The sequence below is a fragment of the Benincasa hispida genome, chromosome 11 (genome assembly GCF_009727055.1).
Source record: "Benincasa hispida cultivar B227 chromosome 11, ASM972705v1, whole genome shotgun sequence".
NCBI classification, from domain to species: Eukaryota; Viridiplantae; Streptophyta; class Magnoliopsida; order Cucurbitales; family Cucurbitaceae; genus Benincasa; species Benincasa hispida.
The window spans coordinates 45351888-45369713 of NC_052359.1; the positions used below are offsets into that span (position 1 = coordinate 45351888).

Here is a 17826-nt window from a genome sequence, read left to right on the forward strand (position 1 = left end):
AGATTACATCTAACTCCTTAAGTACCACTGATTCCTCTAATGAACAATACATCATAGTCCTACTATGAGTAAATTTTTCTCAGGCCAAGAGAAGATGTGGCACCACATTATTCAAGTCCCGAAATCAGCCCTTAAGGGAACAATTTATCTACTTCACCCTAAATTGGGGAAGAAGTGAATTCCATCTTGTGTAGCAAAGTTCCCAGCTTCCCAATCAGACGAATCCCTAAAGTGGTAGGTTTGAGTCAGCGATCTGGCCACTCGCACCATACAAATCAAAGGACTGCCCTCATAGGTAGGAGTTCCCAACTCACTCAGGATTAAGGTCATGTTACCTATGGTCATCCTAGTGAAATGAAAGTCTCTATCATGAACGGCGTTATATAACAAGACTAAATATTTTGTGGTCCGGTCTTATACAAACTCTTTTGTATAGAGCATCCCCACTCGAATGTCTAATACATGAATGGTCATGATCAGACCATTTGTAGTACATTACAACACTTGTAACATCTACAAAATGGGCCACACTCGCAATGTCAACAGGATAAGGTTTCCCTCCTTTATCCATCTACTACAGACCATTTAGGTTATCACTTAAAGCACGATCCACTTGTATGTCATCACATACATGCTTAAGTTATAACGATAACCAGGGATCTTAGTATATTGCTTTGTGGTTAATGTAACCAAATATCTCATATAATAAAGACTGTAGTGAAGAAAATATCTCATATTATTACATCACAAAATATTTGTTCATATACATGTTTACAAACTATTGAACCCATCGAGATTTAAGGCGTCAACCCCAATAGTAAAGGAAGTTGTATGGCTCAAGAAGTTTTTTTACAGATCTGAAAGTTGTTCTTGACATGTCAAAGCCCATCACCCTTTATTGTGATAATAGTGATGTTGTCGAAAAATTCAGGGAGCCTAGAAACCACAAGAGAAATAAGCACATTGAGCGCAAATATCATCTCATCCGAGAGATTGTGCATTGATGGGACATGATTGTCATGAAGATCACTTCAGAGTATAATGTTGTTGATCTATTTTCAAAGGCTCTCACGGCTAAAATGTTTAAGAGTCACCTAGAGAATCTAGGTCTATGAGACATGCATCATCTAGTCTAGGCCAAGTAGGAGATGTTACTAGGTGCGTAATGTATGCCTTAGTTTATTGTTTTGTGTAATGTACTCTGTTTATACTTTATATTTGTACATCTCACTAGCTTTAGGACAATTGGGTTGGGGTTGATACTCTAAATCTCATAGTTTCATAGTATGTAAATCATTTATACAAACGAATTATTTATTTTATAAAATAAAGTGTTATTTTATTTGAATTTAGTTTGCATTAACCCAAAACCAATAAACTAAAATCCCAGGTTATTTAATGTAGCTCAAACATGTATGTGGTGACATATAAGTGGATCATGTTTGAGTAATAACCTAAAAGATCTGTAGTAGATGGATAAGATTGGGTACCTTATCTTGGTGACACTGTGGATACGGCCCACTTGGTAATTATTACAATTGTTATGAAGTGTTACTAATGATATGATCCTGATCATTCATTTGGAGACATGTGAGTTGGGGTATCCGATACAAAAATTTGTATAAGACCCGACCACGAAATGATTAGTCTCTCTTTATAACACTATTACTTGAAGAGATTTACATTTCACTAGAATGGTTGTAGATAAATTGACCTTAATCCTGAGTGAGTTGTGAACTCCTGCATATGAGGATGGTTATTCGGTCTGTATAAGTGAGAGTGGCCAGTTTCGCCGACTCAATATGCCTACCATTTTGAAGATTCGTCCAAGTAGAGAACTGAAAACACAGCTACATAAGATAGAATTCGCTCCTTCTTGGTCATAAGGTAAATAGATAAATTACTCCCTAAAGAGCTGTTTCCAGGTCTTGAACAATGAGGTGTCTCACCCTCTCATTGGCCAAAGAGGGATCTAGTTATAGTTGGACTATGAATAATTATTCACTAGAGGGATTAGTGGTACTTAAGAAGTTAGATATAGCTATAGGGGTAAAATGGTATTTTGACCCAACTGTAGTTATGAGCAATTTGTGAAGGGTCGACTTACTATTGATTGGTTATATCCAATGGACCCAGAAATATATCTACAGTGTGAAGAGTGCAACTATTTGTTTTTGGTGGAGTAAGCGGCAGTTAATGAATGTTGATCAATTTACTTAAAGAGTTTAATTAATTAATCTCGTATCATTGCAATTTTCAATCTGTAGGCCCATAAGGTCCTCTTACTAGCTCAATAAGGGTTTAATGAGAATCAATTAATTTTGGATAATTTGAATTGTTTAAATTAATTAAAGGAGATTAATTGTATGAGATACAATTAATATAATTTATAAATACATTATAATATTAAGTTTAATGAGAGAGATAAATATTTTAATATGATTCAAATATTAATTATGTGAATGTGATTCATGTAAAAATTATAGGTTAAAATTAATAAAAATATATTTCATATTAAAATTATAGGTTATATGAGAGAATATAAACTATAGGTTATATTATATATGATATAATATAGACTATAGGTTAAATATTATATGTGATATAATATATAGTTTTACTTAATTATATTAATGGAATATAATTAAATTGTAAAATAACATGATGAAGAGAGTTATTTGATAACTCCCTTCATCTCTTATATACAGGAAAAATAGAGGGGTTGGAAAAAAGTTCAGTACAGGAAATTTTTTAGAGTACTCTCTACACAATTGATTTTCTTCCTCTGTAAAGAAATTTTCTCTTAAATTCTCCTATCTCCCTCACCAAAAATTAAGAAGGCAAGCCCACACCTTTTCTTTGATTCTGACCTTGAAAGTAGTGTGAAAGTCTCTTGTAGTGGTGTCATCATTAGAGGATTTACTGTGTTCATTCTTGTTGTGTTCGTGAGAAGCGGTGAAGAATTTGTGACCTTCAAGGAGAGGAATATGTGAAGACTATGTTTCTTCAAGAGTAAGTATATCTCTTTCCTTTTCCTCTCTGTGAATTAAGAAAATATGCTTAGTTTACTGTTTGTCCTCTCTACTATTCTTCTCTGTATTTTAAATAGTTCCAAAAACGAATTCACTGACACAAACGATCAATCGCTTCCGCTGCGAGAATTCGATTCCTTCACTGAGAACCTAGAACAAATTTTCTCTGTTGGTCAAAGCTCAAGAAATGTTCGTGATATTGGTTGTTACAGCTCCAAGCAGTATTATGGTCGAGGAGGAACTAATAAAGGAAAGCACAAAATCATTTTTGTAAAAGAACAAGAACCATGGAAGAATATTCAGGTAATCAGCGCAACTCACAAGCCATATCACAAGAATGATCAGCAAGTTAGAACACCATGGATTTTCCATTGCTATGGTAAGAATGGTCCTATTATTCCCTATTGCTATAGACTGGTTGGCCAAAATAGAACTTCGAGTCAAGAGTTCATGCTTATGGCTTGGGTATGAACAGTGGTTTTGTAGATCCAAACAAGTCTGGAGAGTGAAAAGCAACACAAACCAGTGCAATGTGGTATTGATTTCCCTTAGATCCTTTACCAAGGGGATTGGTTCTTTGACAGTGGATGCTCTAGACATATGACTAGAGAAAAAGGATATATCTTTGATCTTCAAGCCCTTGATTTTACTCTATTCATTTACTTTAATATGCCAATTTTATAGGTAAAATAGTTCTGGGAGGATTTTGGAGTCATTACAAGAAATTTTGATTAAAAAGGAGCAAAAAGGACCAAGAAATCAACATAATTGAAGAAAGTCAAAATGTTCACTAAAATGCCACTGGAAGCAGTGTCGCGACCCTCCGACCAGTGTTAAGCAACGATGAAAGGCAGTAGCATGCTTAATTCGACCATACAGGGTAGCGTCACAATGCTACCTAATAGTGTCGTGACGCTACAGACATTGATAGAAAAAAAAATGTGTGCACGCCTTCACGCAAGAGAGTGTTGAGCCCAGTGTCACTCTAGGGTCACAACGCTGCGACCTGCAGCCATTAGAACTCAATTTTTCCAAAATTCTTCATAGGAGGGAGACCATTTTTTTTTTACAAAAGAAAGACCGATTTTCACGATTCTGAAGAGAAATTTTTGTAATTCCTTCATTCTTGAATCATTTTCGTGTTTGATTCAATGGATTTCTTCAAGAATCTAGCACTTCATGGTAGGTAATCTTCTTTCTTGGGGAAATTGTTAGGTTAGTAAATTCATGAGGTTTTTTCTTGTATTTCCATCTTGTGTAATTGTTTGTTCTTAAATGTTCTTGATTTTAATTCCAATAAAATCTTATATAAATGAGTTGACACCTCAAATTTGTTAGATTTTTTTATAAAAAAAAAATTACATAGCTCTATAGTGTAATTGTAATGAAGTTGCAAGAACTAGAAATCTTTCTTGAATTGAATCTATAGTATTTCAAGCATGTCATAGCCTAGAAAACCCTAGAATTAATGCAATTTAGGAATTTGATGTGGAATGTCTTTAGGAAGCATCTTAGAACTAAATTAGGGTTAATTGACGATTTTAGGTTAATTAACTAATTGGGATATTAGGGCATGTCTCTAATGGCTTATGGAACAACTAAATTGTATAAGTACAATTAAGTCAATGATTGAATTAGACTAACCAACATAATCCCCCAAGATCTTTTACATTGAAATCTTGGCAAGAATTCATTTATGCTCTCTACTATTAGTCTCTTACAAAATTCATATCAATTCTAGTCTTAGTTTTACTTTGTTTCTAAAAATTCAACAAACCCCCCTCCCACAAATTGGAATTCAAAAGTTAAGTTTGCTAGTTAAAAGAGGTTCCCTAAGGATCAACCTCATGTTTCCACTATTACTACGTGTTAGTATCAGTAGTTGTACATATTTTACAAATTTTATTTGTTTAGGCCTAAGCTTGAAGCTAACGACATCATTTTTGGGTCAAACAAATTGGCATCGTTGTCGGGGAGTCTTGCAATTTCCTTATTTGAATTTTGAACTCCTTTTAAAAAGAAAAAAGAAAAAAGAAATAGTAAACCCAAAAATAGTTAGTGTGATTAAATTTTCTTTTGTGTAGGACTCGCTCCTCTCGGAATGTACTTTGTGATTTGATTGTAGATATTGATTGCGAGGAGAGGCGACTTCAGAACAAAAGAACGAGAAGAGAAGAAGGAGAATTTGAAGAGCTAAGACAAGAAGAAGAAGAACCAACTCATCAAACACTATGGGAGAAGCAAGGGAGTAAACCTTGTGAAAGCTTACAGAACTGGATTACAACCAACAACCATTGTGCATAGTGTACCCAGAGACTATCGTTCCATTCGAACTTAAACTAGGACTTGTGCATCTCTTGCTTACATTTAGAGGACAACCCATCTGCAAGGGGTAACCCAAGAATAGCTTAATCTTAGGGCCTTCCCCTTCTCTTTGAAGGATGTGGCCAAAGATTGACTGTACTATTTGCCAGCGGGATCCATCACTACATGGAATGGTTTGAAAAGGAAGTTCTTAAAAAAAAATTCCCTATATCTAAGCCACATAATATTAGAAAAGAAATTTATAGCATTAAGCAAGTTGTAGGAGAGTCACTTTATGAATATTGGGAAATATATAAACAACTTTATGCTTCATTTCCTCATCATCAAATCTATAAACAATATCTTATCCAATATTTCTATTCAGGTTTGCTTCTATCGGAGAGGAGCAACATTGATGCTGCCATTGGAGGGGTCTAGTTGACAAGACACCCACCGAAGCTAGTCAACTTATATCCACCATAGCAAAAAATTCTCAGAATTTCGAATCAAGGACTCTCGACCACAACATTGCTCAATCCAAAGAAGTTAGTGAGCTTAGAACCCAAGTCTCTAATCTTGTGTCTCTTTTTACATAGGTTGCTCAAGGCGGCCTTTCTCAAGTTAAGACATGTGGAGCATGTGGAGTGGCCAGACATACTTCTAAAGCTTGCCCACAAGCTCAAGTGAATGCAATAGAAGGCTTCCAAAGGAAGTACGATCCACATAGGCAAAACTACAATCAAGGGTGGAGAGATCATTCTAACTACAAGTGGGGATCTCAAGGGAAATTTGAAAACCGGAACCAATCATCCTCATCATCTTCCTCGGGTATGTCTTTAGAGGATGTTGTAAAATCGCTAGCTGACCACTCTTTTAAATTTCAACAAGAACTTCATCAACTTCAAAAAGACAACATTCAATTGCAACAAGACACAAAATCTTTTCAATAAGAAACAAAACAAGGCTTTGCCAATTTGGGCACTCAATTAACCCAACTAGCAACCGTGGTAAGCAAGCTAGAAAACAAATCCTCTAGAAAGCTTCCCGCCCAACCGGAACACACGAATGTAAATGCCATAACTATTAAGAGTGAAAAGGAGATTCCCTCCTCTCAAGATGCAAACCCAGTTCAATCCCCTTTAAAGAAGTATGTTTTGCTCCATAAATTTGGCATTAAAAAATTGTGTCCTTCTACGCACAAATCTGGTTTTTCTACCAGTCTTACCAGTTTGCTTTATCATATTGGAACTGATGCAAAATTCAATTATGGTACTTTTATGATCAACCAGATCAAAAGGCACATTGGTTCTCATGCCACCAAGGTTCCTTTATGCTTTTCTCGCCTAATTTGTGGAATCCTCTTAGCTCAAAAGCCAGATATCCTGACTGACTTGGATGTTCCAAGTTTTGTGTCTTCTGCCATTTCTTTCAGCTACCACTTATATCAAGGCAAGCATGTGCCTGATCTGATTCACTTTGAGGTTCACGTTGCTAATAGTGGTCCTGTTAGAGAGTTTCGTCAAACTCCATGTGGTAAAAATACAATTAATGTGTTGGCTAATGAGTCTTTTGTGATTCTGATCAGAGGCCTAGCTCTTGTGCACAGGATGCTATTTGTCATCAATGATGCTTTTGTTGTTTTTTGTTTTTTTTTAAAAAAAAAAAAGTATGTCAAAAGGGGTAATATGGTGAAATTGGTTGTGGCTGTGTTTGTGTTTGTGTTTTTTCTTTTTTTTTTTTTTTTTTTTTTTTTTTTTTTTTTTTTTTTGCTGAAAGACTTGTCTCTGCTTTGTTCTTAACAATTGCTGGTGGTATTGTTATTTTTTGTTTATTCTACTTTGTGATGGATATTATTTGTCATTCTTAAAAAATATTGGCAAAAGGGAAGTTTGTTACACTTTGTGTGATGGCAATATTTGTTTAAGTCTAGTTGATGTCATTAAAATTGTCTCTACATTTGATCTTGCTAGTTTAAGGTTGTCATATGGAAATTCTATCTCTTCAAAATACTTTCCTTGTGTGGAATATTCTGTCTGCAGTATTTTTGCAGATCTTTTCCTTCTTCGAGCACAAGTTTCTTTAGAAGTTAGGGTTGGTCTTCCTTGCATCTATTGTGTGTATATAAAGACACTTAGTCTTTGTTTGAGGATTGGTCATTCTAATGAAAGATTTAGAGTCTCATTTATCTTGTGAAACTCGGATTACAAGTGTGCACTTTGTCAATTTTCTTGAGCCATGAAGATTGTGTTGCTGTGAGGTTGGAGATATACCCCAAGTCATTTACGTGCTTCATCAATAATCTTCTTGAGAAGAGATTCGCAAGCTTAGGGGAAGCCTAATCTAATCGAGTCAAGTGATCTTTACTTAAAGGGAAAGATAAGCTACAAGTGAGAGGGAGTCTCACGACTTAAGGGGAACGTAAGTCTTGCTGAGAGGGAGTCTCTGTCTTAGGGGGAGCCTAAGACGTTCGTCACTAATATCATTACTTAGAGGAGCCTAAGTACTCGAGAGAGAGAGTCTCTCATCTAGGGGGAGCCTAGGTGTACGGTTGAGTGGTTGAGCTCTACAAAGATCATTGTATTAGGGTTGTCAATATAGATAAGTATTATGTTGTAATTGTTTAACATTTATATTAGTGAAGTTATCTTTCCACGAGCATAATGCGCCCCAAACGTAGGTGTTAATCATCGAAGTGGGTTAACAATCTCTGGTGTTATTTTTTGTCATGTTTATGTTTGTTAATTGTTCTGTAAATTTTCGTGACACTATTCTTAACATCATTTATCGTGCGGTAGGTACTTCCATATTATTTTTTACAAACTAAACACGCATATTCTAGAAAAAAAAACATAAATCAAGCCAATCAAATCATATTGAAAAAAAAAAAAAAACATGTCAGAATAGCAAAATTCCGTTGAAGGTTACCATTTAAAAGATAGAAACTCATCCAAAATGATCTTAAAAGTTTCAACATAGCAAAGGGAACATTTTGCAAATGTAACGGCCATGAAAGTGTAGAATTTAAAAGATAGAAACTAAGTGAAATAAAACCTCAACAACTAAAGGGAAGTAACTTTGTTTTGTTACCGTTTCCATCTTTCTTCTTGATACAAATTAATCAGAGTTGATGTTTTTGCAAGAATTATGACTGATACTTGTTTACAATTTGACCTCATGTTGTGCCTAAACTTTTCATACAGCTACATTATAAATAATTCGTGAAGGATCAACTTAGATGAAGTGATTATATCTATAGATATAATGAGTGCAATTCCTAATTTACAAGTGTAATTACCTTTGGATAGATGAAAATTAATTGACTAAAGACTATAATTAGTTAATTTTATATCATACGGATCCTTAATGTTTCCTTGCTAAACTCACAACATGATGAATCACTTATGTTAAAAGAAAAATAAAATTTTGAAACGTGCAAATTTATATTAAATTATAAATGTAACAATCAATAATGTTTTATATAAATAAAAGAGAAATTAAATATTTTTAAAATATATATTTTAATACAATTCAGATAAGTTTACGATATATGATATATAATATTAAAAGATAAAACTTCTTAATTGTCAAAATAAGCATAATTCAACTGATATAATGTTTGACTATCAACTTCGAGATTAGAGATTCGATTTTCCACCCCATATATTTAATCTAATACCTTTGAGAAAAAAAAATCCTTAAGTTGATAGTACTCAAATATTCTTCTAATAAATGAGATATGTCAAAAGATAAACAATAAAAGAGTCGTTGGGGCACCCATTTGTAATAGTCCTGCATTTTAACTCAGTAGCACTATTTACGATGTAACTCGATGGTTAAAAATAATAACTCTTTTCCTTTCTTCAATGTTTCCAATGACTCCACCTATCGGCGACCAACTCCAAGGAAGCCTACCTTCAATGCCCAAATTTTGGCGATGACCACCCCTGCGACTAGCTTCAACGCCTATCTCTGGTGGCCAACTCCGAAGATCACCTCAATTAGCAACCTATGCGGCTAATTTAGGTGACCAACTTCAGCATCACTTCAGCAACCATTTCATAGTATTTGATAGTTTTCTTTTATAGTAATTTGAAATTAATAGAGTATAATTCCTAATTTATAAGTGTAATAACCTATGGATGTATAGCAAACCAAACAAACTTGTGTACAAAAAAAACTTTTGTGAAAATGTATCCCAACACATGCATGTTTTTATTTTAAACAACTTTTATATTTTTTTTTAAAAAAAAAACTAGTGTTTAAATAAAGATTATTTTTAACCATACTTTTTCTAGTCAATCCAAACATTCCCTAATATATAATTTATTTCATGGGTTAATCAAAGTTTAAAGAAAGAAAATTTTGTATCTATGGGAAAAAAGTCATTGATAAAATTGAATGAGAGAATAAGATAAGAAATTTCCCAAGAAATCTTGTAACAATGACTTATACATATATTATAATTCATTCATATAACATAAAAAACTTATTTTAGTATTGTGAGCTCCTCTCCCAAAAACATGTTTGATCGGTCATTCTTTTTTAACTGCTTTTGAATGAAACCTATTATCATCTTTTTAGAATCATGTATCTAAGTTGGCAATATTTTTTTGTATATCATCGTCTAGTGGCCTATACTTAGCAACTATCACTTCTAAATATACTTTTTTGTGCAATATTATATAACTAGAGAATTTCCTTTTATCCACCTCCAAATATGTAGTTTTCTTATTTAATCAATAATTTGAATTTTTAGCCTGATCTCATGTACTTTATGTTCAACAGTATTTGTACATCCTCAAAACGACCAAATGGGTGAAAATCACATAGTATAATATCCAACGCATTTTTTTAAATTGTTGGAAAAAAATATTTTTAATTCTATTTACAAAATATGATACATAAGGGTACCAATACTATATAACACAATACCCCAAAAGAAAAAGTAGAAAACAATCGTAAAACCCTAAACTCATACTTGAGAACTTAATGTTAAATAAATCAACAAATGAAACATAAAAACTCTAAACTTGGAATTAAAATAATTTGTACGCCAAATACAAAGTTCTTAAACCCATACTAAAAATAGTATGCACCCGAAAAACTATTCAACCTATGTAGTATTATAACCCCAAAGATTATAGTGATCACAAACAATTATATCCCAAAGAGTTGAAATTTAGTCGGACGACTTATTAGATGAACCTCTCGAGAAAGCATAAAATTTTCTCTACAATTTTTTTCTGACGAGTTTCTTTCAATGAGGTTCTCTCCCCTTGATTTTTTGTTTGAATCATTGCAAAGGAGTCGAGAGGAGATTGTGGAGATTTGTTTTGTAGTGAATGCAAGAAGATTGAAATCTTCAAAGGTACCTTATTATGTTACTTTAATAGTTTGCTTCTAAATCAAAATCAGTATCAATCTAATTATTGATATCTAAGATTGTTTATAAATTAGATATTTTCACTTTCATTTCTATCATTAAGTTAAGGTGAATATAGGTTAATTGAAAAAGAAAGGACTCAAGGCTTTTCTCAAATGACAAGCAACAGGAAGTGTTCCAATTTAGTTCCACCCAATACACATTTAACATGTCTACCTAGACAACTGTCTATAAGAAAATTTCTAGTAGTCTTGCAATAGACTACACACTAATGTCAATAGTGCTTACCCTATTTTTAAAAGTATGATGACGTAGCACACGATAAATTGAGGGAGTAACTCCCGTAGTATGGAAATTTTCCCAGTGTCAAGCTTCGAGAGGGAGGGGGAGCTTAACATTTCTACATGATGAATGGGGAAAAAAGTAGAAAAAGCAGTCAAAGCCAAAGGGCCATGAATGGCCTTTCTTCTTAACTCTCGAGTTTTTTAAGTAGTTGGCTAAACCTGGGTACATTATCTTCCTCTATTTTTCCACTGTACAATCCCCTAAATTTCAACCCCACCAATCACTGACAAAACGTAAGAAACAACTTGCACAACTACAACAAATTACACCCACATCACAACATGCACCAACAAACTTCATAGGCAACAACTTCTGCAGCCCTGTTCCTTCTGAGCAGGATCGTATTATTACGGTTGTTCACTATGGCACGACCGAGTTCAGGATGATATAGAATTCCTTCAACGATTTTGGTCAAGGAAGTTTGACAAGAGAAAAATTTGGGTTTGTTTATCTGAGTTCGTTTTATGCCTTTTGAAATGCGCGAGAAGAGACACCATGTAGAAGTCTGACAAATCCCAGGAAGCTAAGCTTCCCATCGGAGTGCCTGATCCAGTCTTGGAGAACCACATGAACTGGTACCGATGGACTAAGTCCAAGTTCCTAGGAGAGAACGTAACATATATTGTTATGACAATAACAAAATCGACGATCAAAGAAATTTTAAACAGTAAACGACACATAGATTTACATGGTTCACTACACTATGTTAGCTACATCAACAAGCAAAGAGAGAGAGTAGTTTATTATTAAAGGAGAAAATCATGTAATATAGATGCAAAGGTACCAATAAAGTTAGAGGGTTCATATATGGTATCTCTCTAAAACCTAGGCCCAAAATCATAAATAACGCATAATGCACACAGCTTAAGTTTCGAGAGCAGGGCAAGCCCCCATGTTGGTCATTCAGAGCGCCAAATAACAGATTTAAGGCATTCCAACATATATCGTAAAACATGCCACTTCAATTACATGCATAGTAAAGGATGTATGAAGGGGAGAGAGAAAATACTGAGGCAAGCTCCTCGATCATTATCGGTCGGTTCCCATCCTTGTCAAAAAGATCATAAGCATGCCGGGCATGTTGCTCCCAGTTCTCCATTCCCTCAAGTTGATATATACTTATAGCAGCCGCACAGAATTCTTCAAAATCTAATTTTCTGTACTGAATGGAACTAACCTGCCAGAGGCATTCAGCAAGTACATAATCAACACTTTAACCATGCTTCTTTTCAAAGACGTATTAGAATTGAAAGAAAAGAAAAGAACATTTACCACGTTGGCATAATCGAGAACTCTCGAATCCTTTATTGCGTCTGTTGAATTCTTAATTAAAGCCTGCAAAATTTTAATCCCATTACACTACATTCTTGGAAATCTTATCGTTGTGTATGATATCAGAAAAAGATCCAACCGTCTTGAAGTTTTGCATGGAAATGAGCCCATTCTTGTTAGGCCCTAACAATGTAAATTGCTTCTGAAGATAACCTAGTTGAACAGCACTTAATGTCTTTGCAAGGGCCTGTGGAAAATTTATGTCCCAAATCAATCAGTTGCAAGGAGTTGCCATATTACAAAGTGGAAAAACAAAACAACAAAAAATGACCTAACACAATAAAACAGTACGATAATACTTACACCCAATGCCGATTTACGCAGTGAAGATGAGCAAATATAACTTCTGACAAGCTTGTAAGTAATCGTATCTAATGGTACCTTGATATCTTGATGATCAGCTAACCATGGATGGCCTACATGCAAGAACTGTTGTTTGAGCTTTACAAAATAAAACAAACGAATGCTATAAAATATATGCAATTAAAGAAAGATCCTCATAATGGAGTCCAGCAAACATACACAGGGCCTGAGCAGCAGTCAATCTCTTGCGATAGTCCTTGTTCAACAGTCTCTTCACAAAATCAATTGCATCGGTAGATAAACTAGGCCATGGGGCTTCCTCAAAGTTCGGATCTGCCTTTAAAACAGCCCGAAAAATACCAGATTCTGTTCGGGCCCAAAATGGACGACTTCCACACAAGAGAATATACGCAATTACACCAATACTCCACATGTCTGCCTCAGTTCTATATGATCTATGTAAAACCTCGGGAGCAACATAATAAGCACTTCCTACAATGTCATTCAATCTCTCATCTGCAGAAAGAATAAAAACTTGTCAGAAATTTCTGCCTTCAATCGAACAGATGGTTGGATAAAAACAAGAGTTCAGAGTTCAGACCTGGTTTTACATAATCAGAAAGCCCGAAATCAATAGCCTTAAGAGTGGAACTCTCATCCTTTGACGTAAAAAGGAAATTCTGTGGCAAAAGACGTATCACAATTAGAAAGAAAGAGTGTAAATCTCATGAAGGTCGAAGATTAAGTAAACAATCAATTCAAATGTCAGTAAGACAAACAAACAAACTTAGAAAGAAACTTTGATACATGTCATGATTTTGACCGTTATTACTTTGCTTGAGGTTAGAGGTTCAAATCCTCACCTTCACATTTCTTATACTAAAGAAAAGGTAGAAATTGCATCCAAACTCTTTAGCAAAACTAAAATGCCGCCCAAAGGAAATGTGGCCACTAAAGGCCCATTTGGTAACAATTCTAGTCTCTATTTCTGTTTTGTATAGGAATTCTATTTTCTGTTTCTTGTTTTCTACTTTTTGAGAAAGAGAAAGAAGACCATAAAAATAACATTTTCAAAATAAAATATCCAAAATTATTTTGTTATTTTATTTTTATTTTTTTTTAATAGTCAATCAAAAAGTAAAATTTTTCTTAAAAAAGTGAGAAATGAAAAATAGAAAATAGTTATAAAACACATGTTTCTCAAAAATTAGAAACAAGAAATTGAAAATAAAAAGCAGAAAATATTAAGAAACGACCATTGAGATGCTGGAACTTGATTTCAAGTGGACATATTCTGGAACATTTTATGGGAATATATGATCATGTACCACAACAAGAAGCAATAGCATCATAGCCGCCTCATTTCCAAATTTTGAGTTACCTCCAGGAAATGAAATAACAAGCAAAAGTTCTGAATCTATCTCAATGTAGATGGGTGCATACATAAACAAAAATAAATGCAAATAAGCAAAATTTTAAGTTGTTTACCTCAGGCTTGAGGTCACGGTGAACCACACCTTGAAGGTGACAGTAGGCGACCACACTCAGAATCTGAACCATAATAATTTTTGCATCTTCTTCTGAATACTTGCCACCCCTAAAGAATTCAAAAGAATATCAACAACTAAGAAATTCAAACCAAATACGTGCTAGAGTGGACACTCTCCTGTACATTCAGTTTAGTAGCATGCAAGGATAAAAGGATACCTTGAAAGTATCCTATCGAGAAGTTCACCTCCTTCGCATAACCTGAAAAGCAAACATAAATAAAATAAAATGGTTGTGTGAATTTACTCCATCATGACGTAGGTTAGATGGTAGGTGCAATATACACTTACTCCATCACAACGTAGACATTATCTTCATCTTCATATGAATCATAGAATTGCACCAAGTTTTTATGTCCAGTGAGGGCTCGCAGTATTTTCACTTCCCTTCTCACATCCTCTATAGCTATTGCTGTAGTCATCTGCACATTATTTTCTTCCTCATAAGAACCAGAACACTATTCAAAACAAAATGCTGAATTCATGTCCAAGAGGAATTCAACATTCATAAAAACCGTCTATCGTTCAACAAGCATAGATTAAACCAAAACTTTCAAAGTAAGAATGCATCCTATATTAACTAATTTTATCAATCAATATTTTATGAAGCCGTTACATAAGTGGGTAGGAACTGTTTAATTTGATTTAAATTGAATTGTAGTTCGATTTCACCAGAGCCTGCAGCAAAATTGACAAAGAAAGCAGTATATGGATGCTTCATTACTAACCAAAAGAAGGAAAGAGGCACCTTATACAGCTTCTTTGGTCCCGATGCCCCAACATAAAACAGACAGACGAACATGATATTGGGTTAAGTAGGCACACAATCACCTTAAATGCTAATAAAAGAAGGGGCTCCACGAACATTTCATTAAAGCAAAAATTCTCCAACCTCAGAATTCCCCGCATTACACAAAAGAAAATCATGAGACACCAAAAAATTATTCAAAATACAAACGACCCAGATTCACAAATATAAATTAATGAATTATCCAACCATTCTGAGATGATGAACAGACATTCTTGACAGTGCACAGGGTGAAAATAAGAGCATAGAACTAGAATACTACAACTTAGTGGATGCAAATTTGTAGTTGAAAAACAGAGACGCAAGTTAGTGAAGCAACCTTTGATTTGGGGATGATTTTGACAGCGACTTGTTGGCCTTTGAGGGAGCCCTTTTTGGCCCTGGCAGAGCAAGTGTAACCGAAATGGCCGCGGCCCACTTCGTCGCCAAGGTCATAGTGAGCAGCAAAGTGCTTGGAGTAGCCGAAGTTCTTATCCAAGGCTACATCGCACTCGCTTCCTTCAGGGATAGAGGCCTCATTGGGTTTGACGGAGCCATGGCGGCGAGCGAGAAGAGCCCGAATGTGCTTGGCCGGAGAGGGCGGCGGGAAGGGGCGCTTGAAAAGGCGGAGAGGGGTGGAGGTGAGGCTGGAGTTGGCGGGAGAGGAGTTCTTGAAGAGATTGGGCAGAGGACTGGGGCTGTAGAATGGGAAATTGGTTGGGGTTTTTGGGGTTTCAGTTTGGATCACTGAATTGGGGTTTTCTGAATTGGGTTTTGGATTTTCTTCAATGGGCTTTCCATGACACAGTCCCATGGAATCTGAAATCCACTTGAACACAAAACTAAAACCACTTACAGATTAGACTTCACAGCTTGGATTCCTGGTTTACCACAACTCCTGTAATTGCAATGCTTTCATACCATTCACAGTACTCACAAAACTTGGTTGAATTCCACAGCTATAACCCAATTGGGGAAGAATTTTGGAGTTGATCAGCGAAATCAGGGAGATCAGCAAATGGGTACAGAGATTTTCATCCAAATATTCCAATGATATGATGATGAGAGGAGAAAAGAGAAAACCCACAAGGAAAGCAAGCAAGGTAAGCTGGAAAAAAAAACAGAGAGAGGCTTTGGTTTTGGTTGTTTTTCAATGTGAAAAAGAGTGAAGAAGCAAGAAGAACAGAGAATTGTTGAAGAAGAAGAAGAAGAAGAAGAAGAAGAAACTGATGGTGAGAAAGAACAAGAACTGAATGAATAAGAAAAAGGAGGTTGAGAAGAATGAGAATGAGAGGGAAAGAAGAGAAAAGGGAGAAAGAAGAAATTAAAATGGAAAAAGAAGATAAAACAAAAGTAAGGAAAAGATGCTTAGCAGAGGGAGCAAGAAAAAGAAAAGAAAAGCAGAGTGAGAGAGAGAAGCCCCAAACCTCTTTTTCCTGCTTTTTGTAAGTAAAGCTTTTTTTTTCTTTTTCTTCTTTATTATTTAATTACAAATTTAGTTCCATAATTAAAAACAAAATAGAATTTAGTTCCATAATTAAAAAAAATAGAATTAAGTCCTTATTAATAAAATTTAATTTTTATTATTTAAATTACGATAGATAATCCCTTCCATTGAGGTTTTTATAACAAGACATTTGTAAATATAGCAATCAAGTCTAAAATATTAGTAAATATAGCACAATACAAAAAATTTATAAATATAACAAAATTTGGATTTTGCCTTCAGAATCTATTACTATAGACTACATTGCTTAAATTAATCTATCAACGATAGAGTTTATCACCTATAAGTTTTGTTATATTTATAATTCTTTAAATTATTGTTATACACTTACTTATTAACCTTAAAAATGTTACACAATATAATTATCATTTTATGTATCACATTATTGTATTAAATTGTATCCAATTATAGGGCTAAATTATAATTATAAATAATAGGACTAGATTAAATTTGTAATTTAGGTTTTTTTTTTTTTTTTCCTTCTTTTATTTTGGGCAATGGCTTGGTGAGCCAATATGCTTACTTCTTCATATTATATTCTTTTCTTTTCTTTTTTTTTTTCTTTTGCCTTCTCTTCTCTCTTCACAATAATGGAAGTGGGGTTGGGTTTGGATCCTTCCAGCCTGTCTTTATTGATCACCAAAAACTAAAATAAATCTTTTTTTAATTAAAACATTATTAATTATGATAAACAAAATATGAGCTAGCCTAGCATTGATCTTTGTGTATACTTATGAATAACTTTGACTTGCTTTTTGTTAGTTCTGAAAAAAGCCTGTCCTTTTTCCATTATAATCTCATTTCAATTTCCCCTTTCTAAACAAATTTATACTCATTTTCCTATCACAATTTCACCTTTCTTCTAAATACAATTTTCAAAAATTTGCAGCCTTTTTAATCAACCCTTATCTACTCTTTCATTTTTAGATTTTGTTTAATTATTCTTCCTTTCCATCCTATTAAGTCATTTGCATTACATTAATTACGGCGAATATGGTGAATTTTGATTTACTCATTTGTATTTGTGTTTGTGACTTGTTTGATATGGAATTTGAAAACAATTAATTCAATGAAAATATAGTTATATTTCATATTTTCATATATGTTATTGGTTACAAATTCAGAAATTGAATCTAATTTAAAGAATTATTTAAAATGTGTTTGATATTATATTTATAAATCATAAAACTAGTGACTATAACTTAGTATTAATTCATTTATAAATATATTTTAATTCTTATTATTTTGTAGTGTTATATAATTTATAATACATTACATAATATATA

The 17826-nt window shown here is 34.0% G+C and overlaps 1 protein-coding gene across 1 annotated transcript; it reads right to left on the minus strand.

Annotated features, from left to right (window-relative positions):
- Positions 1–11143: 11143 nt before the first annotated feature.
- LOC120091017 (CDPK-related kinase 7-like) lies at positions 11144–16293 on the minus strand. The gene is made up of 11 exons (XM_039048803.1): positions 15374–16293; positions 14538–14668; positions 14407–14448; positions 14188–14296; positions 13301–13379; positions 12919–13215; positions 12700–12812; positions 12476–12583; positions 12337–12399; positions 12074–12241; positions 11144–11664 (listed from the first exon to the last, which is right to left on the minus strand). The coding sequence occupies exons 1-11, from the start codon at positions 15845–15847 to the stop codon at positions 11527–11529; spliced, it is 1722 nt and encodes a 573-aa protein (XP_038904731.1). The 5' UTR covers positions 15848–16293; the 3' UTR covers positions 11144–11526.
- Between the last annotated feature and the right edge of the window lie 1533 nt (positions 16294–17826).